A 25,454-nucleotide genomic window follows, 5' to 3' on the forward strand; every position below is an offset into this window, starting at 1 on the left:
GCTGAAATACTGTCATTTTAACTAGGCTTATAGCGTGGGTAGACTCCTGACATACAACATCAAACATTCACAAGTGTCCATGCCAGACAGGCAGTGTGGATATCAATTTACACTATAAACACAGTTGCTTATGCACTGAATGAACAATAAGGGTGAGTCTGTGTACTTGAATACTCAAAATTACATTATTGGAGTAATACATTTCCTAGCAGCATTTCTAAAGAAACCTTCAGAACGGATTGGCTTCTACCAGGAAACATTTAAGGGGCACACATTTCTTTATCGTGTGTGTGGGGGGGGGGGGGGAGGGGGGGGGGGTTGCACTAATTATGAGCCAGCATGTCAGTCACCCCCCCCCACCCACCCACTGCCCTGCATTTGAATTACTTTATTTTGCTTTCCCTCAGTAGGTAAGCACATCAATGGACTAGCATTTGTAAAGCTTGAGTATTAGGAGGCTGTGTTGTCCAGTGGTTAAAGAAAAGGGCTTATAACCAGGAGGTCCCCGGTTCAAATCCCGCCTCAGCCACTGACTCATTGTGTGACCCTGAGCAAGTCACTTAACCTCCTTGTGCTCCGTCTTTCGGGTGAGATGTAATTGTAAGTGACTCTGCAGCTGCTGCATAGTTCACACACCCTAGTCTCTGTAAATCGCCTTGGATAAAGGCGTCTGCTAAATAAACAAATAATAATAATAATATTTGATTGTTTTATTGGAAATCCCCATACCTAATTAACAACTGACATTATAGATGTGGTGCTGAGATCAGGGTTGCTGCTGTGTCTTTCAAGAATAATAAATCAGGAAATTTTACTGCAAAACTGTATTGTCCTAGAATCAAATGGCAAATGCAGTAAAGATACTGTACAATGCATGTCAAATTGAAACGCTAATCAACTTTCAACACTATGCTCATGTTATGAATTAATCTTTAGAAGATGCTTTTATCCAAAGCAACTTACAGAGACTAGGGGGTGAACTGTGCTTTATCAACAACTTTATCAACAATATGAGTCACTTACAATAGGACTTCGGTTTTACGTCTCATCCGAAGACAACATCTGTGACAACATTTGCTTTCTGATTGGTATATGGCCAAAAGTTTTGCATCACCTAGAATTTTAGGATGGAGACATAATTAAAACAAAAACAAAACAAAAACTATATGAACATCCTTGATATATTTTATTTAACATCATGTAATCAAATAAACTACAAAATGATATCGCAAAAGTCTACCAGAAGCCGTAATAGTAGTACAGTATTTCATGTTAGATTTCGAAATGATGCATTTTTCAATTTTCATCAGTTTTTTGTTAAGTATATGGAAAACTACAAGGCAGTGTGTAATCAATATGTTAACATAACATTATTCAGCAAGTTTCATTCGACTTGATGAAGCAAAATTAGTTAATTCTATAGGGCAGTGGTTCCCAACCTTTTTCAATGTAGGGATCACCTTGGTGTTTGGATTCTTCAGTGTAGGGATCACCTTGGTGTTTGGATTTTTCAATGTAAGGATCACCTTGGTGTTTGGATTTTTCAAGGTAGGGACCACCTTGGTGTTTGGATTTTTCAATATAAGGACCACCTTGGTGTTTGGATTCTTCAGTGTAGGGACCACCTTGGTGTTTGATATATGAAGAATCCAAAGTAATGGGGTTCAAGTTTTTAAACATGTCACTGTAATGCGAATCACACAGCATTAAGCAAGTAATGTGTTTCTTGTGTTCTTTCATATTTTTACAGTCTATGGCATACTGATTGGAAGGTATAACTGCTGTGAACCAATTGCAGAGCAGTTAGCTGTTAGATGTTAAGCAATAGTTTGAAAGGGACAAGCTGCATGCAAGACAAGCTGTAGCAACAGAAAATCCCCACTCCCGGCTCTGGGAGGTCTTGAAAAACAATAGTATGTGAACTCTTTCAATGGTCTCTAATTGCAACAAGAGCTCTTTATAATCCTTTGAGTAGGTGGTACTCTAGATGGTACAGCCAGAGATATCTGTAATTTCTGCAGTTTTAAACATTTTATTATAAATATTTACACCTGTATTTACACCATTTTGTAAAAGAATACAATTTAAAAAAAAATATATATATAGACCCCTAACCAATTCAGACCCCTGACCAATTCTTTCATATTACTGAATTACAAATGGTACATTGAAATTTCGTTCTGTTTGATATTTTATTTTAAAACACTGAAACTCAAAATCAATTATTGTAAGGTGACATTGGTTTTATGTTGGGAAATATTTTTAAGAAAAATAAAAAACTGAAATATCTTGCTTGCATAAGTATTCAACCCCCACACATTAATATTTGGTAGAGCCACCTTTCGCTGCAATAACAGCTTTAAGTCTTTTGGGGTAAGTATGTACCAGCTTTGCACACAGTGTCGGAGTGATTTTGGCCCATTCTTCTTGGCAGATTTGCTCCAGGTTGTTCAGGTTGGTTGGACGACGCTTGTGAACCGCAATTTTCAAATAGTGCCACAGATTCTCAGTGGGATTGAGATCAAGACTATGACTGGGCCACTGTAGGACATTCACCTTTTTGTTCTTGAGCCACTCGTGTGTTGCTTTGGCCTTGTGCTTGGGATCATTGTCCTGCTGAAAGGTGAATTTCCTCCCAAGCTTCAGTTTTTTAGCGGACTGAAGCAGGTTCTCTTGCAGTATTTCCCTGTATTTTGCTCCATCCATTCTTCCTTCAATTTTAACAAGATGCCCAGTCCCTGCTGATGAGAAGCATCCCCACAGCAGGATGCTGCCACCACCATACTTCACTGTAGGGATGGTGTGTCTTGAGGCATGGGCAGTGTTAGGTTTGCGCCACACATAGCGCTTTGAGTTTTGGCCAAAAAACTCTATCTTGGTCTCATCTGACCACAAAACCTTTTCCCACATCGCAGCTGGGTCACTCTCATGCTTTCTGGCAAACTCCAGATGTGCTTTCAGATGGTACTTTTTGAGTAACGGCTTCTTTCTTGCCACCCTCCCATACAGGCCAGTGTTATGCAGAGCTCTTGATATGGTTGACTGGTGCACCATTACTCCACTCCCAGCCACTGAACTCTGTAGCTCCTTCAAAGTGATTGTTGGCCTCTCTGTGGCTTCTCTCACAAGTCTCCTTCTTGTTTGAATGCTGAGTTTTGAGGGACGGCCTTTTCTTGGCAGTGCCTGGGTGGTGTGATGCAGCTTCCACTTCCTGATTATTGATCCAACTGTGCTCACTGGGATACCCAAACACTTGGATATTATTTTGTACCCTTTCCCTAATCTATACATTTGTATTACTTTATCTCTAACTTCTGTAGAATGCTCTTTGGTCTTCATTTTCCTTCAGATTCACAGCCTGACCAATGATTCTTCAACAGTGGAGTTTTTATCCAGAAAATGTGACAGCAACTTTAATGGTTCACAGGTGGAGGCCAATGGTAAGGTAATTGTGTCTTCGTTAGGGCAATTTCTTTCATCGGTGTAAACTGGGAGCTTCCACAGCACAGGGGTTGAATACTTATGCAAGCAAGATATTTCAGTTTTTTATTTTTGGGAGCAGGAATAAAAACAAATATTGGAAAAGCCCATTCACAGCTACTTCATATCCAATTGTATAATAGCTAATTTAAGGGCTTCATAACCCCGTCCGCTTATGGATGAACAGCAACACTATCCTTGAAAGAAAACAAGCCACAGGGTCTTTGTAGGTCAGGGCTGCATGTGGCCAGGGCTGCATGTGGCCAGGGCTGCAGTTGCTGAAGAATGTGCCAACAATTGGTGCCATTTCAAACCCAGCTTAAAAAACCAGCTGAGCTTTACAGAAACCATATTCATTATCAGCTAGAAACACACATGAGTAGCTTTGACCAACTTCAGTCCTAGTTTCTCCATTCATTCCAAAATGTACTTTTATTACACTACAAACAGTAAACAGCAAAATGACCAGTGATTAAAAAACAAAGTGATAAGCAACTGCCTATTGCTCATATTTTCACTAGATGAGGTATTTTGCTAAGAAGGATTACAAAAATACAATTAGATAATATTTCTATGTTTTTATTTTTGTGTTTCAAGTCCTGGAAAGAAATGGTAAAAAGGCAAATAAAAAAAAAAGTCTTCAACATCTGAAGACAGAGACAGGGTGCAATTTATTTTAATTGTGTAGACTATACCTCAGGCCACACTAAGCCCAGCTGGTACATCAGCAAACAAAGCTATTCTAAAAAAAAAAAAAATATCCCAGGCGTATTGGCTAAATGTTGAAAAGAATTTCCAATGCGACTGCGATCTTTGTGTCAGAGTGCAGAGGTCAGAATCCAGGGGCCTGAGGATGTCAAAAGGTGGTGAGAAGAATGGCTGGGCTCACTGGCAGACTTTGAGAGCTCTTTTGTTTCCATTGAGTTGTAGGTGAGGGGCGATGCCTGTGGACATCAAAGCAATGTCCAAATGCTGTTATCTAGCCTTGTCCTTTGGCCTCCTGCTATGTAATAGCCTTCTTTGCAGAGAGAAAAGCACTGGGAAAGCATGATGCAGAGCTTGCTGCACTGGGCTATTAATCCAACAAGCCCAGCAGATGAATAACATTTGTTTTTTCAACAGTTTGCCTACTCTTTATTATTTCTTCTGGTTTCCCCAGGGCTCCAACCCCTTTGTGCCCTAAAGGGAGGCTCTGGTGGAGGAGGTGAAAATAACCATTGACATATATTATCAAGCTTTCAGAAACTTGATTTAAGGTTTACAACATCTATTTTCGTTGTTTCTTGCTACAACTGGGCAGTAGTTAATTTTCCATTTTACAGTAAATAGCACATGGGTAATTGTTTTGTAAATATGGTCCAACAAGTTTAATTGATTGTAAGTAATTACAGTGTGCAATGTGCTTTGCAATTTCATCTTTGTCTTCAGTCTTACTGGCCCCTGTTCACAAAACATTGACTCACACTTAATTGCAGCATGTTTTAAAAAGCCTGTGTGGATTAATCACATTTTTGCATTCATAAAACATTTCTTCCTTGCTTCTAAATATTCTCCTCTTTAACCTTAGTGGAATATTTTGGTTTTCCTCCATACAGTCAAAAACTGTGTTTCATCTCAAAAACTGTTCTGGTTTGAATGACAATTTGAAATGAAGCAAGTAATTAAAACTGCACTTAAGAATGTATGTATTTATTTTAAAATAAAGTTGCATTAATAGTACAAAAAAAAATCCTTGTGGTATGTGACTTGGACTGTGACTGACAACCACAACTATACTTTTACAGATGTGAACTTTATTCTGTTACTTTTATCGCAAAAAAAAAGCTCAAATATTTACTGCCCTACTTTCCCCAATGCAAGTTTATTTGGAAAACGACACATTTTAATTACATCCATGTACTGGTATATACCACCAGTATTGACTCAGCGATATGCACACAGATAGCGTCTCAGTAATTTAAAGGCTACATCATAAACACAGAACAATAGACTAGAGATCCCGAGCAAAGAAAATGAAAGGATGAAAGTCCTCACCACCTGCTTGTCATGCTGCTTTTACTTCTGTTTTGTGCTGGGCAGATGAACAGTTGTTATTTATTGCTGAGAGTTTAGGGTGCACTGGGATCTTTTCAGTTGATATTGTGGCAAACCTCAGTTCCCGCCAGCGTTAACTGAGATCACTACATGAGACGTGAGGCTGACAGGGGAGAGTGTAGCGTTCACGGGGGAACATGTGGCACATGGGAAATAACTAGAAAAAGACCACCCCCAGAAAAAAACGAAATACTTCGAACTGATGTAGTTAGGGCTTCCCGACACTAGGGTGTGGCAGCGACACCACACGGTACAGTAAACTGGAAGTCATGATCTGACATAAAATTAATAAATAATGAAAAATATTATTATATTGTAGCGTGCACGGGGGAAGGCAGCAGCAGGGCTGGTAGGTGGTGTAATCACACATGAAGACATAAGCCCGATATACGCTCCTTGCAATGGAGCCGGCTCTTTTGTACAGCGGTATTGGCGCTATGCTTTAATGCGAGAGGTCCAGAGTTCACGCCCGCCCTCTGCCTGTGTGTGGATTGCCTCGCCCTGTGTGATGCGCCTGTCTGCGTTAACCGAGATCGCTACAATATTAACAGCTTAATACCCTCATGTACCATGGAAAAATCAGCATTTCGAAATTAGGACAAGGTCAGAGAGATAAGAAAAATATGAATTATATGCCAGCCAAGAGGCTGAGATCCCAATCTTAGCTAAACCAGTACTATTCATTTTTATTTAAGGAAAAAGCAGCGCTGCATTTAGGAAGAACTGCTTATTTTTTAAAGGTGTTTGTAAAAAAACAGCACTCACACATGCAGTAAGTAGGATCCTAGTAATGTCAGACTACATTAACCTACAAATGTTAAATGTATACAAACAACAGTTCTATCTGATTATACTGAAATGCAATCCGAACGGTCTACCTACAGTGTAATAAGAAATAAGAGCTTGGACGAACAGACAGACAATCAGTGCGTAATTATAATTAATGGCAATCATTAAAATGTTGGCTAGTTCACTCGGCACATCAGTCTTGCTGACATTCTGTCATAGTTTTGCCACAACACAGCCTGAAGATGGTATTCTTCCATTGCTGGCTAATATGAAATATAAAATATAGTTATATATATATATATATATATATATATATATATATATATATATATATATATATATATATATATATATATATATATATATATATATATATATATTACCTTTCACTAGTGTAATTGTGCTTCTCAGATTACAGAAATGTGATACATGTATAATCCTATCAGAATCGTTCTGGGATGCACATGCTGTTTATCTTTATGATGGTGTATAGTATCACAGTATCACAGTATCAGTGAACAGGAGTGTTGCCTTGACTTCATCACTTAAAAAAGAAACAAGGACCAGGGCTCACAAATGGAGATTAGATAAAGGGGCATTCAGAACAGAAAATAGAAGACATTTTTTTTACACAGAGAATTGTGAGGGTCTGGAACCAACTCCCCAGTAATGTTGTTGAAGCTGACACCCTGGGATCCTTCAATAAGCTGCTTGATGAGATTCTGGGATAAATAAGCTACTAACAACGAAACAAGCAAGATGGGCCGAATGGCCTCCGCTCGTTTGTAAACTTTCTTATGTTCTTATGTTTTTATGTTTGTTACTCTAAAATCTCAGGATCCTTGGCTGTGTAAAAAAATGTACTCTTGGAGAATTTGTGTTTGCATTTTCTGTTTTTCGTGATGTCTTTTGTGAAGTTTATGCTCACCGACGACAAGAACTGGACTCATATTTATTTAACATTGTTGATCTCTCAGTCAGATATGGCTGTATCATTTTTTATCTTTAATGGATTCTTCAGTGGTCTCCGTGCTAACGCTTGCGGAGTTTGTGCTTCTGCTGCCCATTCTACCTCTCTGTGTCCAAAAGCAGCCTCCTCATCAGCCTCAAATTATTCTTCCCCTGCTCTTGACAGCACTCCTTTTTTTAGGAATCGTGCATCTGCAGTTTCTCCTATTTCTTCTTCAGCAATGCCTGCTTTTTCAACAAGCAAAGATTCTCATGGAAGACCCTTCAAATATTCCGGCGGCAGACAGCTGTACAATAATTTAAATTCCTCATTCTGCATTTCCAAAGGATGCTGTTTTTTACATATGTGCAGTTTCTTTAGCGATGCTCATTCAAATTTCATCTAAATGACATTCATCATTACTAATCGCCTCTACCCCTATCAACATCCCAGCTCTATCGGATGCTCTTCAATATCACCCTGATCGTTTTTTTGTTAATTATCTAATTTCTGGTCTTACTAATGTTATTTTCTACTGGTTTAAAATCCATCCCTTCTTCCTCTAGTGCTTGTAAAAACCTCCAATCTGCTATAGAACCAGAAGACATCGATTCTCTCATCAATTATGAGATCTCAAATGGATTCATAGAGGGCCCTCCCTTCCCTCAATTCTGAATCAGTCCTATTGGAGTAGCCATAAGGAAAATTTCAGACAAGAAGTGCCTCGTCATTGAACACTCTGCCCCTTGCGGATCTTCTATCAGCAGCATTAATTCTCTCATTCCCTCTGATCAGTTTTCTCTTCATTACATCATTGCTATCCATTCCATCAGAATATCTGGACAGGGTTCCTGGTTAGCTAAAGCAGACATTTCCGATGCCTCCAAAGTTATACCTATACTCCCTTCTCTCTGTCATCTTTTTGTTGGAAGGGGCAATTTTACTTTGCTACTAAACTAACTTTCGGATGCCGCAGCAGCCCTAAGATCTTTGATTCCATCTCCAAAGCCCTCTGCTGGATTCTACTCAATATTAATCCCATCCCCTTTCTGCTGCCTTATTGGACGACTTTCTCCTTATATCTCCTCCATCAGCACCTCTCTTAGCAGTTTAACGTCCCCCTCTCAGAGGAGAAAACCATCAGTCCACTTCACGCTCTTGAGTTCCTAGGAATAACTTTGGATACTATCCGATATGAAGCTCGACTGCCTCCCGATAAACTGGGATGCATTCGCTCTCTCATTCAATCCCTTGAGATCAACCATTCCATTTCTAAACTGAACCTTCTTCCACCCCTGGGACATTTCAATTTTGCAGTTAGCATCATTCTTCAAGGTAGGAAATGTATTCCTCGTCTTCTTGCTCTCTCTACAACAGCTAAAAATCTCAACTCTCACATTAATATTACAGCTGAAGCCTGGAAAGACATTGGGATGTGGTCCTCTCTCCTACAGCACTGGAACAGCCTTTCTCTGTTTTACGATGACTTCATTTCTGCCCTCTCGACCTCTCACTCCATACGGATGCTTCTTCTATCTGTTTTGGTGGAATTGGAGGAGGGGAGGGGGAGGAGGGGGAGCTTTCATATATATATATATATATATATATATATATATATATATATATATATATAGTTGAAGTCAAAAGTTTACATACCCCAGTGGAAATTTATCATTTGTACAAATTTCTTGAAAACTTTACTTCTAAAAATGTAATATCTTAATCAACAAAACCATTTAATCATGTGAGCTTTTTATTACCTTGTTATATTCATCTCTTCTGTCAAAACAAAGTCATTTGTGACTACTATGCAGTAATGTGAAAGATTAAGCTAAAAAAGCTATTTAATTGCAGTGTGGTACCCAAGGTGCTAACCATGAAAAGTAAATGGCTATTTAGCCACTCATAATATTAATAAAGAGGAGCGAGTTTTATGTCTGAGTTAGAATGCCCTGGCTTTCCATTATACAGTGCAGTCCGTTTATAAGAATCACTGATATAAGAATCAACCGCATATACTGACCAAAACCACTGGGACAAAATCATTCCTATACTAACCATGCTAAAATAATTCGCTTGTAAGAATCAAGCAATCTGCTTACAAGAATAAAATCAGTGCAATATTACTATCAGTAATCCCAGGTGAAAGAAAACGGTAAAAAAAAAAAAAGTTTTTTAAACACAGTAATGTCTGTACAATCCTACTACTATTATTAATCACATTAGTACAAGCTTGTGTAACTAGAGCTGCAGTTGGTCAGGGAGGCATTAATGTTAACATCACAGTCCAAATAATGTAAAGGATTATGCAGTACATGATTATCTCTGCAAACCTATTCAGAATTTAGAAAATCTGTAATGATATTTTTTTCATGTGGGACTAAGTTTGGCATTGATTAAATGGAAATCAGAGTTATAGTGCACTTTAAATATACTGTTTATGTGTATTGTAAAGGGTAGGATCTGGCATTTAAATGTCTACGTATTTTCAAGTAAAATACACGTCTTTTTGCCTTGTGAATCAGTATGTTTAACCTGTTTACAGTATTGTTAAGTGGCTTAACATTTTTTAGCCATACTAGAAAAACTTAAGTTACTTTAGCCACAGTGGCTAACGAAATTAAATTCTTAGAGGGAAAGTAGAGTGAGTACAGCACTGTTATTGTGTGATATACGCAGCACGGTGGGGGGTGGGGTGGGGGGTGGGGGGGGGAGAGCTTTTAAGAATCAACTGCATCTAAGAATCAAATCATCCGGGACAGATGTGATTCTTATAAATGGACTGCACTGTATATATATATATATATATATATACAGACGTGCTGAAATTTGTTGGTACCCTTACAGCTCATTGAAATAATGCTTCATTCCTCCTGAAAAGTGATGAAATTAAAAGCTATTTTATCATGTATACTTGCATGCCTTTGGTATGTCATAGAATAAAGCAAAGAAGCTGTGAAAAGAGATTAATTATTGCTTATTCTACAAAGATATTCTAAAATGGCCTGGACACATTTGTTGGTACCCCTTAGAAAAGATAATAAATAATTGGATTATAGTGATATTTCAAACTAATTAGTTTCTTTAATTAGTATCACACATGTCTCCAATCTTGTAATCCGTCATTCAGTCTATTTAAATGGAGAAAAGTAGTCACTGTGCTGTTTGGTATCATTGTGTGCACCACACTGAACATGGACCAGAGAAAGCAAAGGAGAGAGTTGTCTGAGGAGATCAGAAAGAAAATAATAGACAAGCATGGTCAAGGTAAAGGCTACAAGACCATCTCCAAGCAGCTTGATGTTCCTGTGACAACAGTTGCAAATATTATTAAGAAGTTTAAGGTCCATGGAACTGTAGCCAACCTCCCTGGGCGCGGCCGCAAGAGGAAAATCGACCACAGAGTGAACAGAAGGATAGTGCGAATGGTAGAAAAAGAACCAAGGATAACTGCCAAAGAGATACAAGCTGAACTCCAAGGTGAAGGTACGTCAGTTTCTGATCGCACCATCCATCGCTTTTTGAGCGAAAGTGGGCTCCATGGAAGAAGACCCAGGAGGACTCCACTTTTGAAAGAAAAACATAAAAAAACCAGACTGGAATTTGCTAAAATGCATATTGACAAGCCACAATCCTTCTGGGAGAATGTCCTTTGGACAGATGAGTCAAAACTGGGGCTTTTTGGCAAGTCACATCAGCTCTATGTTCACAGATGAAAAAATGAAGCTTTCAAAGAAAAGAACACCATACCTACAGTGAAACATGGAGGAGGCTCAGTTATGTTTTGGGGCTGCTTTGCTGCGCCTGGCACAGGGTGCCTTGAATCTGTGCAGGGCACAATGAAATCTCAAGACTATCAAGGCATTCTGGAGCGAAACATACTGCCCAGTGTTAGAAAGCTCTGTCTCAGTCGCAGGTCATGGGTCCTCCAACAGGATAATGACCCAAAACACACAGCTAAAAGCACCCAAGAATGGATAAGAACAAAACATTGGACTATTCTGAAGTGGCCTTCTATGAGTCCTGATCTGAATCCTATCGGATCTATGGAAAGAGCTGAAACTTGCAGTCTGGAGAAGGCACCCATCAAACCTGAGACAGCTGGAGCAGTTTGCTCAGGAAGAGTGGGCCAAACTACCTGTTATCAGGTGCAGAAGTCTCATTGAGAGCTACAGAAAACGTTTGATTGCAGTGATTGCCTCTAAAGGTTGTGCAACAAAATATTAGGTTAGCGGTCCCATCATTTTTGTCCATGCCATTTTCATTTGTTTTATTATTTACAATATTATGTTGAATAAAAAATCAAAAGCAAAGTCTGATTTCTATTAAATATGGAATAAACAATGGTGGATGCCAATTACTTTTGTCAGTTTCAAGTTATTTCAGAGAAAATTGTGCATTCTTCGTTTTTTGTAAAGGGGTACCAACAAATTTGAGCACGTCTGTATATATATATATATATATATATATATATATATATATATATATATATATATATATATATATATATATATATATATATATATATTATGGTGCAGCAGTAATTCAAATACAAATTGTACTGGGTGCCAGCTGCAAAAATGGCATAAGTGAATTTATTTTTCAAATACAAAGTTAATTGATTTAAGGAAGTTTTTGGTCTGTAAATGGGATGAAAGGGAAATGAATGACAATAGTAGATCACCACTGTCTACCTTGTCAATATTCTTTAATCAGAAAGTCAAAATCCACTGACAGCTTCCTTCTCCACTGCTAGACCAATCAAGTGAGAGCAGGTGACTGCTTACTTCAGTTGACTGTTATATTCATGTCTTCTTCAGGTTTTATTGTACTATACAGTATGTATATTTCAAGCCCCAAAAAATGTAACATGTATTTTGCATCACCTCAGCAAATGCAGAGATGATAGCTTCATTAATAGACTAAAGAAATACCATTTAAAAAATGTAACATTTCTGCCCATGTAGTTCTTAGGCATTTTCTAGACTCAGCAGCAGATGCCAGACAATAACCTTTCCTCAGTGCTTAGGCTTTCAAACTACGTCATGGTTTAAATTAAAAACATGATTCATATTTTTTCAAACCATCAATAAAGTTGTTTGTTGCTAAATTATTATAATATAGAACCCCCCTAGAACCCTGAACAAGTAGTATTTTTTGTGAAGAATTTAAATGAATCTGAAAAAAGGCCATGATTTGTTGTTACCAGGAAACAGGGAATATTTAGGTTGTTACTCATTTGTTACCATGGTAGTTGGTAATCCATGGCCTGTAATATAAAAAATATTTTTTAGTTTTAGTTTTTGGAAAACCAGTGCTGGCTTACTTGCTCAAATATTGTCCCTTTACTCATTGTCAAGACCTTGAAAACCTGCATGCGTGTGTATTCCTCCTGAATTTCTGGGGCTTTTATCGCTTAGCAAAGAATAACTTGGCAGCATCACAAACAAACAAAATAAAGAATGGTGGTTATCCCATGCAACCTAAAATTCAGACCTGTAAGTATACAATAGGCTCCAAAAATATATACAAATGAATCCAAACTTTATGTTGCTAAGCAAGAAAATATAATGCTTTAATCTCAGTAACAATGGAACATAATAGACATAATTTGAGAAAGCAATGAACAGTAATTGACTCTCCCTTTAGCCTTAATTACAGTGTTTTCAGATAATATTTAGAATTATACACAACACTAAGCTTATGACTTGGTGTGTGGAGAGTGTTCATTATCCACAGGAAAATGTTCTTTAGAATCCTGAGTCAAACAGCAACATAAGCAAGCCATTAAAAATGAGAACCTAAAATACATTTAAAGGTCTTTTATAATAGTGTTAATATCCTACACAAAGGTTATTAACTACCAGATTATTGAACTGGTGACTTTCACTCTGGTCAGTTATTTACTGTAGCCATTGTCCACTTTTCATGGGAATGAGCATTGCCAAAGCATTTGTGATTATTTCCATGTGATAATATTTACATACAGCTAATTAATCTCCAGAAATATCAAATTACAAATTTCAGGGTGGTGTCTGAATTTATTTTGAAGTCAACTGTATATTTCAGTCAGTCGCTTGGGTATGATTACATTTTTTAACACAGGGTCATTGTGTGATATTTGCACAGTACTTGTATAACAGAGCTGCTGTGATTGCACGATGCTGTGTGTTAACAGTTTCTGCAAAGTGCTTCAGAGAGAACAGTCTGACCTAGTATTGCATGTGCTTGGACATATCAGGCACTTCTTGTTGTATTGAATAAACAATTACGTAGAAGAACACTGTGTGTAATTTAAATAAACAATGCTTCTGGAACAGATTGTTAGGTTCTCCATTGGACATCCATTAATGGTTTGGGGATATGAGCAGTATAAAGAAAAAGAGAATGAGAGAATGATTTACTTGCATCTGCAGTGCTTTGAAATTGTTTGCAAATACTCTTCAGCAACACCTGTCTCTTTGAAATTGCATCGAGGAATAGGAAGGCATAAAGATACCTGCTACAAGGCTGTAAGTATTTGATGGGGTATGTACTTTCTATCTAATCTGTTTCTTTATATATTGCTAGTTATACAGATGTTGACAATGTATACATTTAGAAGAGTTTTGTATTTAGAAGAGTACTGATTTGTCCACAATTTTTTTTTTACTTAGTTACAAGTTATTAAGAAAAGATTATATATTTGTATTTACTTTAATACATTAAAGAGAAACTCCTCTAAACATCTATAGCTGACTAGAGTAAAAGTGCAATTTTATATTACATTCTTGACAGATGGGACTTGATACTGTATCTGAAGGAATTGATTGGGTTTTAGATGCTTGCATGAGGTGTTGAAAATAGGGGTTTGTAACTAGGGTATGTAACTGATTTGTCTGGCAGACCAAGCAGATTGCAATGGCTTCTGGCTGCATGTTGGTCTATCTGTATTCTTTTTTTCACATGGTTCACACAACCTTCTACAAAGGTGCCTGATTACTTTATATAATTATTTTTTTGGCTAGTCGATTAATTAAGCAAACGTTCTTGTTGCTGAAGGCTCTCCCATCTGGTTGGTAGTGAACAAACTTTAACGTGGAAATTCAAAACTGTACCGTGTGTAAATACAAGAGATACGCTATTCCATGTGCCAGTCAATGTGTGTTTAAGCTGGCAAAATCTTTGAACCACCTTGCTTTGGTACACATCTCTTCTATAGTCCCATATAAGCTTTACGTTGAGTGAACCTTTGTCACCAGCTTATTTAGTGGTGGGGTGTCTGAAGTAATGAAGGTTAACCTGTCTAGACTGATGCTTGAAAGTTTTCAATGGTAACTTGAGCTTTAAATTGTAACATGCATTGTTTGGGAATAATTAAATGCTACTTGCAACAGGAAATGGCTTCTAATTTAAAGTGCCTGTAAACAAAAACTCCTCAACTGAATTGGTTTGAAGACAACCATACTCCTCTATACTGTATTCTGTGTGTGTGTGTGCATGTCTGTATGTATGAGTGTTTAAATCAAAGGAACGTGCTGCAAAGAATTTTTTTTAATGATATCCCTGGTGTAGAAGGTTTTGTGGCATGCAAAGCAAAGACATTCACCAGACAGTACAGTTGGCTTTATTGATTGTTTTCATGCATTCAAAACATTACTGAACTTGTTAATAGAAATTATAAAATTGTGAGGTTTCAAAACAGGTGTCATTGGTCAACCAGTGAAGTCAAACATTGCTACTATTGCTACTGTAGGTCTGCCACAGTGGTGCCTGTTATAAGTAATTTAAAACAATTGTCTGCTACACCGACTGTAAATACAAAATTAGAACAAGCAGAAAATGGTCCTGTTTTCATATTCAAATATACATATATTTATTCAGGGAATAAGGGAAGTAACATCTTGTTTTGTGGGCTCTCCTTAGTGTTGATTTTTTCCAGAAAAACAACAACACTAAAAACAAGTTGTCAGTTAAACAGAGCGATTGTTAGAACAGAATGCTCTCTTAAGCTCCTCAACTCATTTGTGATTGAATAGACGTTCGGCTTGGCTCACATGGAAGGGCAAGCAGACTGATTTTCAGACAGTTTATGACTGTTTCAAATGCATGCTCTGTGCTATGTGTGGCACGGCAAATTAATTCCAACTTTGTGAGAGATTGCTGATGGCATCCATAAAAAGGTGTCAGATCCTGCCATCTCTCTGTTAAGTGCTGTTACTTCCTGTCATTTACCAACAGGGTGCTGCACTTGCTTAGTATTGATCTCCTTTCCCTCGCTCCACCCCTCCTCTGCAAGACTGAGCCAAAAGAAAGAGAGAGGCTTTTTTTGTTTCAGTTTGGTCTTGGCTCTTTCAAACTCATCTTTGCAGGGATATGTTAAAGACGCTTCATTACAAAAATCCTGAATGTGGTTCTTTCTTCTTTTGGAAAGATGGGAAATTCATATGCTGGGCAGCTGAAGACAACACGTTTTGAAGAAGTCTTACACAATTCCATCGAGGCCTCCCTTCGCTCCAATAACATAGTGCCCAGACCTGTCTTCTCTCAGCTTTATCTTGAAGCTGAACAGCAGATCACATCACTGGAAGGTAAGAGTTGCTTTATTATCTGTTTGTCACTCGTATTAGTCTGTAGCTGTCTTAACTTCTCCATCTACTTGGACAAAACCAATTTCACACGCTTGCCCATACTTTTACCATAATGTAACATGGTTACCATGCTTTACTCCACGTTTAACTGCAATTTATTATGCATTTTTATGGTATAACACAGTAAAAGCAATATCAAGTAACCTATCATTATTTACACTTTTAAAAGCATAACATAGTTTTAACCCTGTAATAACCATGCCCATATATGCTACAATATGTTGCCATCTTCTGAAGAATTTTGTGCACTCCAGCCTCAAAATCCAGGATTTTCCCATTCCAAGCTATGAAAATACCAGAAATATTTTAATACTTGAACTGCATGTACTGTACCTGGCTCCAGTTGTGATCTCCACTGGGGACATTTCAAACGTCCTGGACACATTGCTTAAACAATATGCCAGGTGACAGGTGACAGGTGAACTAAATCCTAGGTAATTAGTTAGAATATATTTTGCAAAGCTTTATGAACAGTCAGTACATTTACATAAATTAATATTTTTATTTCTGTGTTTAACTTTCTGTGCAACAATTGATCCAATAAATGTTTTTTTGACATGATTTCTGAAAGCTGTGTTTATAGCAGTACATAGTATGTGGCGTGTCATATGATACTATAGTGTTATTGGAAGGTACTGTAGTATTTGTTTTATGTGGGCAGAGTGGTCATATTAGAAAGGTTATTCAGGTGGTCTTTAATACAGGTTGACTGTTTTTGTCTTGCTGTTGTAGCTGGCAGAATAGAAAACAAAGACGATGATGAAGACGATGGATCAGAGTCTAGCAGCCCTCCAATTCCTTACCAGATGAAACCTCCCCCCGAAGGAGCCTGTACCATAGATGGTAGGTAACATTTAGACCTTGGTGCTGTGCATGTGTTTCACTAGAGCTCTAAGATTGTATGTATGTATGTATGTATTATTATTATTATTATTATTATTATTATTATTATTATTACATTAGCAGGTTAGCACCAACACAGGACTACTTTACATAAGGTAACACATTAGTGCTGATCTGCGTAATCTGTCCTTGGTCAAATAGAGAGACTGGCATTCATGCTTAGAGTCTACTAACTGCGAATGTGTAATGCAAACAAATTAAATGACACTTGAAAGGTTTTATCCATGAGTGTTAATTCAGAAGCCTGTCATTTTTTGTAAGCTTCAAGCATACAGCATACATAATGTAAATCATTTGATTTTGCAGAATCCTATGTTTTGGTTTTAAAGACGTGGCATTCTTCTCGTTCTTGTTCTGTGGGCTGTGACTGCTCATAATTGGTTTCAATACTTGCATTCAGAAGCTATACAGTACTTGGTTATCTCTGCTTTCATTGACCTGTCCTTTACCTACACAGAGTAATTTTGAACCACTTCAGAAAAGTAACACTAATATTAAGAGAATGTTTTCTGTGATTGGATATACTGGTTGCTATGGATACTGTGTGGAATTACTGCTGCATTTGTTTTTTAAAAGGTTATATAAAATGCCAAATCTTGTGGATCATACATCTTAAATGCGTCACAAATAAAAGCATCACGTTCTAACTAGAATTTACTGAAGCATGCATCACATGACCTTTCCCTTGTTTTTCAGCTATATTAATGACAAAAATGAAAACACCAAGGTCATATTTATCCCCAATATGTACATAAAATATAAATACAAAAACAACCGATTCTTCCTCTAACTGAAATTGGAAAGTTATATTCTTAAGAACACAATAATACACAATAGTTATGGTACTATTTTTATTAAAGGCGATGTTATATTTAAAAAAAAATAAAAAAAAATATGTTTGTGTCAGAGATAACTGTACAGATTTAGCATCTTTTGAAATGTTGCTTGTTTTCTCCCTAAGGATTCTGTCAGTCAGGGAAGGACCTGCGTCTGGCTTTTATATCAAATGAGCAAATGGAGGTCCCGCTAGGATTTCTATTGGTTGGAGTGAAATCTCCTAACCTGCCTGATCACCTCCTGGTGTCTGTGGTGGACCGCAGGTTTCTACCAGATGACAACGGACGGAATGCTCTGTTAGGTGAGCTGGCCTGGCCCTTGCTTCTCGCAGGCTGTATACAAAGACACATTCAAATATTCACATGACCTGAACATACTTAGAATGCACTGTCTCATTGCTAGATCAGTGGAGGTTTAGTAAAAAAACCTGAACCAAGACCAAGCTTATAGGTTGCTGTGCTGTTTATTCCAATGATTCTCAATGTATCCTCTCTATAGTGCTGAGATTTTCATCACATTTACCTAGTTAACCATCACACTTGTAGTGTAGTTTTGTACAGGGCAGTTTGGGAACAGTAGAGTTTAAGTTTAATTTATTTGTAAAAATACATATTTCTAGTTTTTGTACACCGTATTTGCTTCAACCTGTGCTGATACTGTAGATTCCACTGACTTTGTATTTATTTATTACGTATGTATTTATTAACAGTATCAATTATTTCTGCTAGAGAGCTGTTAGTGTTTTGTTTTTTTAGTGTCAGTATTAGCCTGCTTAAGTGTGAAACAAAAATATGTGGCTTTTTTCTGTTGAATCCATTTCTACATTTTTTAAGGATTTTGCCTCCCTGAGCATCATGGAGTTTCAGATAAATTAATCAAAATGTATTTTTTTGTTTGTAACTCTAAATGAGATATTAATCATCCCAGCAGTTGAGCATGTATAATCCAGGCAGCTGCTTATTAGAAAATGAGATTTCTTGAGAACAAAGCAGCCTGGTTTTGGAATAATGAAATAGCAGGGGCAGCACGGAGCACTGTGTCAGGGTGACCTGACATGAGACAGTGTGACACATCTACAACATTATTATGTGTTTTAAAGTGGTTTTAATTGAGTTTAGTTTTTATAACCTATTTATATGACAGAGCACTCTGATGGTGTCTATGGAAACCAACCGTCCAATCCATAGGGAGCAATCTCAGAGAGAACGTGCTGTGCAAGAATATTGGTCGAGAGATGGAGCTTTTGAACATAATACTGCAATATTGTGTGTGCATCCTTGCAGTGTTTGTACTGTTACAACCGAACACTTTTATAACGCTGCACCACATGCTTTGGATAGGCTTGTTTCTATTCTGGTTTATTTTATGAATGTATCTCTATGCCCCCCAAAATCGATCTTGTTTATTCTAAATGGAAATTAGGAAAAACAGAAGCTTCCTTTCACTATAAGCTTGCACAGCCTCTTACAAATCTCAATATTTTTGTAGCAGTTATATCCAATGCCTGTTTGCTATTTTCACTCTACCAGCTGCAATTACTGTGTTACACAGATCTAGCCCTAAGCTGTTTAAAAAACAAAATGCCTGACAAATCAAATACAACTGTTTTTATTTACCAGCGTTTCAAAAATGAATGATTAAATTACTAAGAAAAAGGTGAGCATTTTAAAAAGAGACAATAAGCCGCCAGAAATCAGCACCACAAAGTAAATAATAGGAAAGTATGACGGCATAAATATGAGTCAAAATAGTTCTACCATATTGTTGTGCTGTTTTCATTTAAATGTCCAGATCTTTCATATTCATTGTTTTTTGACGAAACAAACCAGGACTCCAGACAAACGTAGGAGCCAATGCCATTTGTGTTTGATCAGATTGTTTATGTCATTCTCACACTTCAGTTTAATACATGAGATATACAGGGTTTTTTTTTTTTTTTTTAGACCCACGCTACAGCGCATTCATAACTATTGACACGTGTTTCTAAAGAGAGGCAGCATTTTTTTGTGTTACAGGTGCCAATGGCTTCTTACCCCCCAAAAATGGTTGCCAACTATTCACGACCATTTTAGTCACAGGGTGAAGGGCTGCAAACTGTATTTTAAAACAGTGTCAAATGATTAAAGGGTGGTAGTTGGTACTCGCTGAAACATGCTTCTTTAACCAGTAATGCACAAATTACTTATATTCTACAAGGAACAGTCACAGTGGACTCCATGAGACATTTTGGAGAACAGACTTCACTGCATATTTCTATTTCAACCTTACTTGGAATTAGAGGCAGTAATCGTAGAAAAATGGTCACACATCCTTTGATACGTATTTAAACACTCTTTAGACTTGCATGTGGTATGCTATATATTCTCCCCTGCAGTCGGCATCGGTGAAGGAAGCTGCAGTTACGGGTGGTTTTAGAGCTTGTCAGTGCCTCTGAACAGTTCCTATCCTCTGTCCTGCAGGGTTTTCTGGTAACTGCGTTGGATGTGGAGAGAAGGGGTTTCGCTATTTCACAGAATTCTCCAATCACATCAATCTTAAACTAACAACCCAACCAAAGAAACAGAAGCACTTAAGGTGTTACCTCATCAGAAATGCACAAGGGGCTCTCACACAAGGACCCCTCATCTGCTGGAGAGGCACAGGTAACACATGACTCTGCGGTACATTCTTTAAGAGTGTTCCAATGCCAGTAGCTGAGCTTCTCATGTGGGTGGCCCACTGAGACATAACCCTGACACATACTGTAGTTTGGAGGGAAAGGGTATCAGTAGGGAACTGGTTTATTTTTTTTAATTATTTTTTTATTATTATTATTTTTTAATGAATAGGTTGTAAAACAACAGCTGTTATGTAAGATGCTCTTTTTTAAGACCATGGTGTTTTATGAATGGGATTATTCCTCTTGTTTGAGAGGTGTACTGCAAACACTTGATATCCAACAAATTTAGATTCAAGTCATTTTGCTTCATATTACCATCAAGCATTTGAGTTTTTTGGGGGGAAAAAAATATGAATTTGGTAATAGGGAGATAGGACACCCCTCATTTGCTAAATCTCCCCAAAAGAACAGTGGACCGCAGAAATATAATTTTAGGATTTACAGCGTTGCCTTTTTTTTGGTAAAAACACCGCATTGTTCAAGTACAGTACTCAGTTGTTCAGAGTTTTAAAAAAAAATCCTTGGAGTTCAATTACTGTATAAATCGAATGCATTGTCCAGTAAATAGTCCTCTGTACAGTAGCATTTTATTTTTGTTTTAAAGAAAGCAGAGGAAGGCAGACTAACTCCAGCCCAAACACAAGCCTTCCTCCCCTGTGTCCACAAGGCCCAGGACAACTGGCAGCCCTTGACTCAGCAGAAGCTGTTTTATCAGGAAGTCAGAGTGCTGTAACTGCTGCTCAACCTACAGGTATGAAAGCCATGCTCTACTAGGGTGTCTGATATTGGGACTGGCTAAAAAGAATTCACTAAATCGTGCACTACTGTTTAATTTCAAATTTTACCAACTAACCCTACACATTTTGTTTGTGCAGAAGGTACTGATGTTTAGAATTTGCTGTAGGTGTACCACCATGAAGGGTAATATTTGGTACACGTCTTTCTATACTAGCAAACAGCAAGGTCTCAATTCAGGGTTTCAACAGTACATTCAAATTAATTTTTCTTTATGGAAAGTCTATATTCTGTTCACAAACCAGCAAAACAGTTCCTTTAAATATGTTAATCTGTGCAATACAGGGTGTCTGTGGGTGTGTATAAAAAACTGAACAGTGATTCCAGGACAGTGGCTATGTTGTTTGGATGTGAGCAGTGTTGAGTGTTAGGGGATGTTAATTGTTTGTTCAGTAAAGCATTCTCTTTGTAACCACAGGTATACTTGCTGAACAGGCACTTCCCCCTCTGGTGTCAGGGGCTCCCACTGCACATTACAATGGCAAAGATTGTCACAGACCCCAGCTCTCATCAAGCAGCAGCAGCCAGCCAGCCAGGAATGTTAACAGACCTTCAGTGATAGGTGGGTCTGTCTCTCCTGTGATTACTGGATTTCGTGGTTAATAGCTTAACAGCTTTCGGAAGAGGCTGTTTTGTTACATTTTATTGCAGTTTCCTTTATATGACAGTGGAGGATGTACTAAAAAGTCCACTTTGCTTTTGCCTCTACCCTTGTACTATCAATAAAACCCAGCTCCGGGATTTTATGGGAACTAACTGTTTCCTTCCTGAGGTTCTTGGGTCTTTGACTTTTGTCTCTTTTTATGAAAAGGTCGGCTTTATAACCCCTGACCTTCAAGTGCTTCTTCAAGTGTAGTTCATGGTTATTGATGACTGGCTGTGTGCTACAATATCCGATGCAGTTCACTTCACATACAACAGTTTTAAACCTGTAATGCGCAAGTGTTTTTTTGTGTTTTTTTTAATATGGAGAGAAGCTGTTTTATTGCTGGAACAAAACACTAAAGACCTGTTTAGCAACACGTTATGCATTGCAAGGTTGACTTTTGAGGCTGGATTGTAAACGCAATATGCTACAGAATGTGCTACCAAATGGGCACAGTAAAAACCACTGCCGGCTTGTGATTCATTATTTCTGTTAACGTTTATTTAGAATATGGAAGTATACTGAATAGATGTTTACTTAAAAAAAAAAATATATATTTTAAAGTCATGCATTAGTTTATGCTATAAACACAGTTGAATTACTGTCTCATTACAAAAGTAAATGAGTTACATTTTTATGTGAAGTTGTTCAGTAAAGGAAGCTGTATTCATAAAACATTAGTGTAGGGCTAAATACCTTTCTATGCATTTACCAGCGTGCTAATGCTTTATGAACCTGCATTACAATGAGCTGCAGGTAAGAAAGCGTTCTCCATAGCTTGGCAGTGTATTTCTATGAACATATTTACAAGGTAACGTGTGAATACCCTGAAGTCCACCTAAATAAGACTTTTGACAATTCCTTAGGCACCTTAGCTAATTCGGGTCCTCCTAAAAAACGCCACAAAGGCTGGTCTCCAGAGTCTCCTTCAGCTACGGATAGTGCAAAGAACAACCCTGCGCCAGTCAGCAATGGAAGTAAGGCTGGTAAGTTAATAAACACTTTATAGGGTTAAAGAAATACAAAATTAAAGTGTCCTAAGAATTATTGCTTTTATAGTACTTTATCTGAACTGTTAGATGTAAAGCGGGGGTACTTCTAAGGGTCATAAGGGGTACACAGGACGACTCAGAAATGCACAAATAAAAATGAAAGTAAGAGAAAATAATGATCTTGAATTTTTATTTAACGGTATTATATTTTCTCTAAATCACGATGCATACTTATTTAATCTTTGTTTAGCTGCTCAAAGTGAACAGCTAATAAAAAAAACAAAAAACCACAGAATCTATCACGTCCACATTTTCCACCTGTACGCATGCGTGATTTCGATTTCGTGGATTTCCACTCTGATATACAGGTGAAGCAGGCGTCTGGCGATTGTGCTTGGAGAGCGCTCTGTGCTGCTCATGATCTTTGCTGTTTTCAACTTGTATCAGTGAAGCACAGTGTTTCTGCATTTAGAAGTATAAATGCTCTGGTAAACATAAATAGCCATCACAATACTCATACTTTGACGGTTTTTGTTTATTACCGCAGCTGCATTTTATTAACAGCAATAGCGGCTGGTTGAATATGTGTTCGGTGTTTGATACATTTCTTACTTGCAATAGAAAAACGAAGGAAAACACAAAAGTCAGAAAGTGCAAAGCGACATAAAGTTATACAGAGACCCTTTGGATCATTTTTAGTTACTGCAGGCACAATTGCCTGGAATTAATAACTATTTTTGATATAAGTACATATCTGAACTAATTTTTTGGATTCATTCTCGAACACACAGTATGCAGGGCAGCATGTGAATTATTGACTGGAGCAACTTCCGAGCACCCAACACAAAGGAGGGGGTAGTGAGCCCTGGACCAGTGGACTGTAATTGAACCCGATACAAAGGGTCTCTACAGGATCATAAATAGATCGGAGCATCCGATCAGAATTTATGGAGAAAACGAAAGCTGGAGGCAGCAGAAGGAAGTCATAATTAGATAATGTATTCATCCCATGCAGGGTGAGGCAACCCATTGTCCAACACAATGGAAGACAATTGTAGGGGTAATGTATAGGTCTTTATGTGAAAGTCCTATAAGAACTGGCACCTTGCAGCCAGAACTTTGAATTGGTTTCTGATTTGGTTCCCAAATTGGTTTCTGAGTCTAACATGGCTCCATAAGAGAAGATAGCATTAAGCTTTATACCTCTTGACTGCAAGAAGATTCTGTACCTGGCAATAAACGAACGTCAAAGAAAGCTCTGTGTTCAGGACTCCTGCTGATAGGAAAAAGAGACGTCTGCAAGTCAGTTTATCTAAACGTTGAAAAGAACCATTCCCAGCTCGGATACAAGCTTCTGTTCCAAGTCGTAACCACAGCATAACGAGACTGTGTCTACCTGTGAGGCGAAGCATTCAAGGAAAGAAAAAAAACCCCACATGTGTTTTGAAGATAAAGGTACACACAGGACGTGTGTGAAACCCCCACTTGGGTTTTGAAGATAAAGGAGCCCAACTTGGGTTTGAAGATTTGTGGAAATGCAGCGAAAATTTAACTACAACGGAAGATTCGTTCTGCAGACTTTTGGGGTCTTCTTCAACGAACCGTTGAGTATAATTTCATTACCTTTCCCTTGTGGAACTAGAGTAATTAATTGTAATTACAACACATAGAAATTTAATAAAATAGTTATCTTAAATTGCGCTTTTAACGCACATATGAAAAACCTCAGAGTTTGAACCTTATTAAAAAGTAACTAGGCTGATTAACTCATATTCTCATATGAAGAGCTTATTTGAAAGTATACTTGTGTAATTGTTATTAAACAATTGTAGTCCAGCCTTAGCTGTGATATGTTATTAGAAGAACTGTAATTGAACAAAGTTTTGTTTTGCATTTAAATGATAAATGCTTGGGTTTAACTAGAGTTATATTGCCTGTGAGCAGTAGACGCAGGGCCACTGTCTGTGTAGTTGAGATGAGGGAGTGACGTCATCACCTGCTAGCAGATCCATGCAGCCTGGACTGTGATCAAGACAGAGGAGTTCATGTTCTGTGTTAGAATGAAATGTTGAACCTATACTGGATGTTAGGAAAGCAATAGGATTCCACTTGTACTGTAGTTTAAATGAATTATTGAGAAACGCCATATATGGAAGCATATACATTCAAGGAATAAGTGTTTACTTGTGCTGCATTGATATGTATGTGAACTGTTACCTCACGATGATTTTCTAAGTTTTTCCTTTCTGTACCCTTATTATTATTATTATCTAATAAACTGCTACAATATTTTAACCTACCTTGTTGTGGTTGAGGGTGTTTTGTGTGTTCATTGTAATTCCTCAATCCTATACACGTCATTAATAAAATGATTATGATGAGGTTTTAATTACTGTGAATGAATATTCAGATTATTTAACAGATACATAGATTGTCTTTATTTAGTCGGTGATCTAATATGGTAATGGTCATATAGTATTCATTCAAGTTGATTAACGCACATTCATTTGAAGTATTTTAATTATTCAAATTAAATTAATAGTTTAAATTATTAAACAAACTAACGTAGTTTTAGTCCCGCATTATAGTTTTATCTTGTAGTTAATGTTTTTGATTCTGTAAACATTTTAAACAGCACACGTAATTATGCTGAGGTGGGAAGCAAATAGTAACGTGATAA

At 37.5% G+C, this 25,454-nt stretch overlaps 1 protein-coding gene across 3 annotated transcripts in view; it reads left to right on the forward strand.

Annotated features, from left to right (window-relative positions):
• greb1 (growth regulating estrogen receptor binding 1) overlaps nt 1-25,454 on the forward strand; it is a 51,295-nt gene that overhangs the window by 6,300 nt on the left and 19,541 nt on the right. For 2 of the 3 annotated variants that reach the window (XR_009328651.1, XM_034005407.3), the window contains exons 2-8: nt 15,726-15,882; nt 16,675-16,785; nt 17,807-17,983; nt 20,142-20,324; nt 20,946-21,092; nt 21,555-21,698; nt 22,649-22,768. Coding sequence is in view for 2 of the 3 variants with exons in the window: in XM_034005407.3 (XP_033861298.3) it covers nt 15,726-15,882; nt 16,675-16,785; nt 17,807-17,983; nt 20,142-20,324; nt 20,946-21,092; nt 21,555-21,698; nt 22,649-22,768 (1,039 nt within the window). In the remaining variant the exon portion in view is untranslated. The remainder of the gene's footprint in view (nt 1-15,725; nt 15,883-16,674; nt 16,786-17,806; nt 17,984-20,141; nt 20,325-20,945; nt 21,093-21,554; nt 21,699-22,648; nt 22,769-25,454) is intronic. The other variant, XM_059023631.1, reaches the window with a different exon arrangement.

Source organism: Acipenser ruthenus, chromosome 5, assembly GCF_902713425.1.
Source record: "Acipenser ruthenus chromosome 5, fAciRut3.2 maternal haplotype, whole genome shotgun sequence".
NCBI classification, from domain to species: Eukaryota; Metazoa; Chordata; class Actinopteri; order Acipenseriformes; family Acipenseridae; genus Acipenser; species Acipenser ruthenus.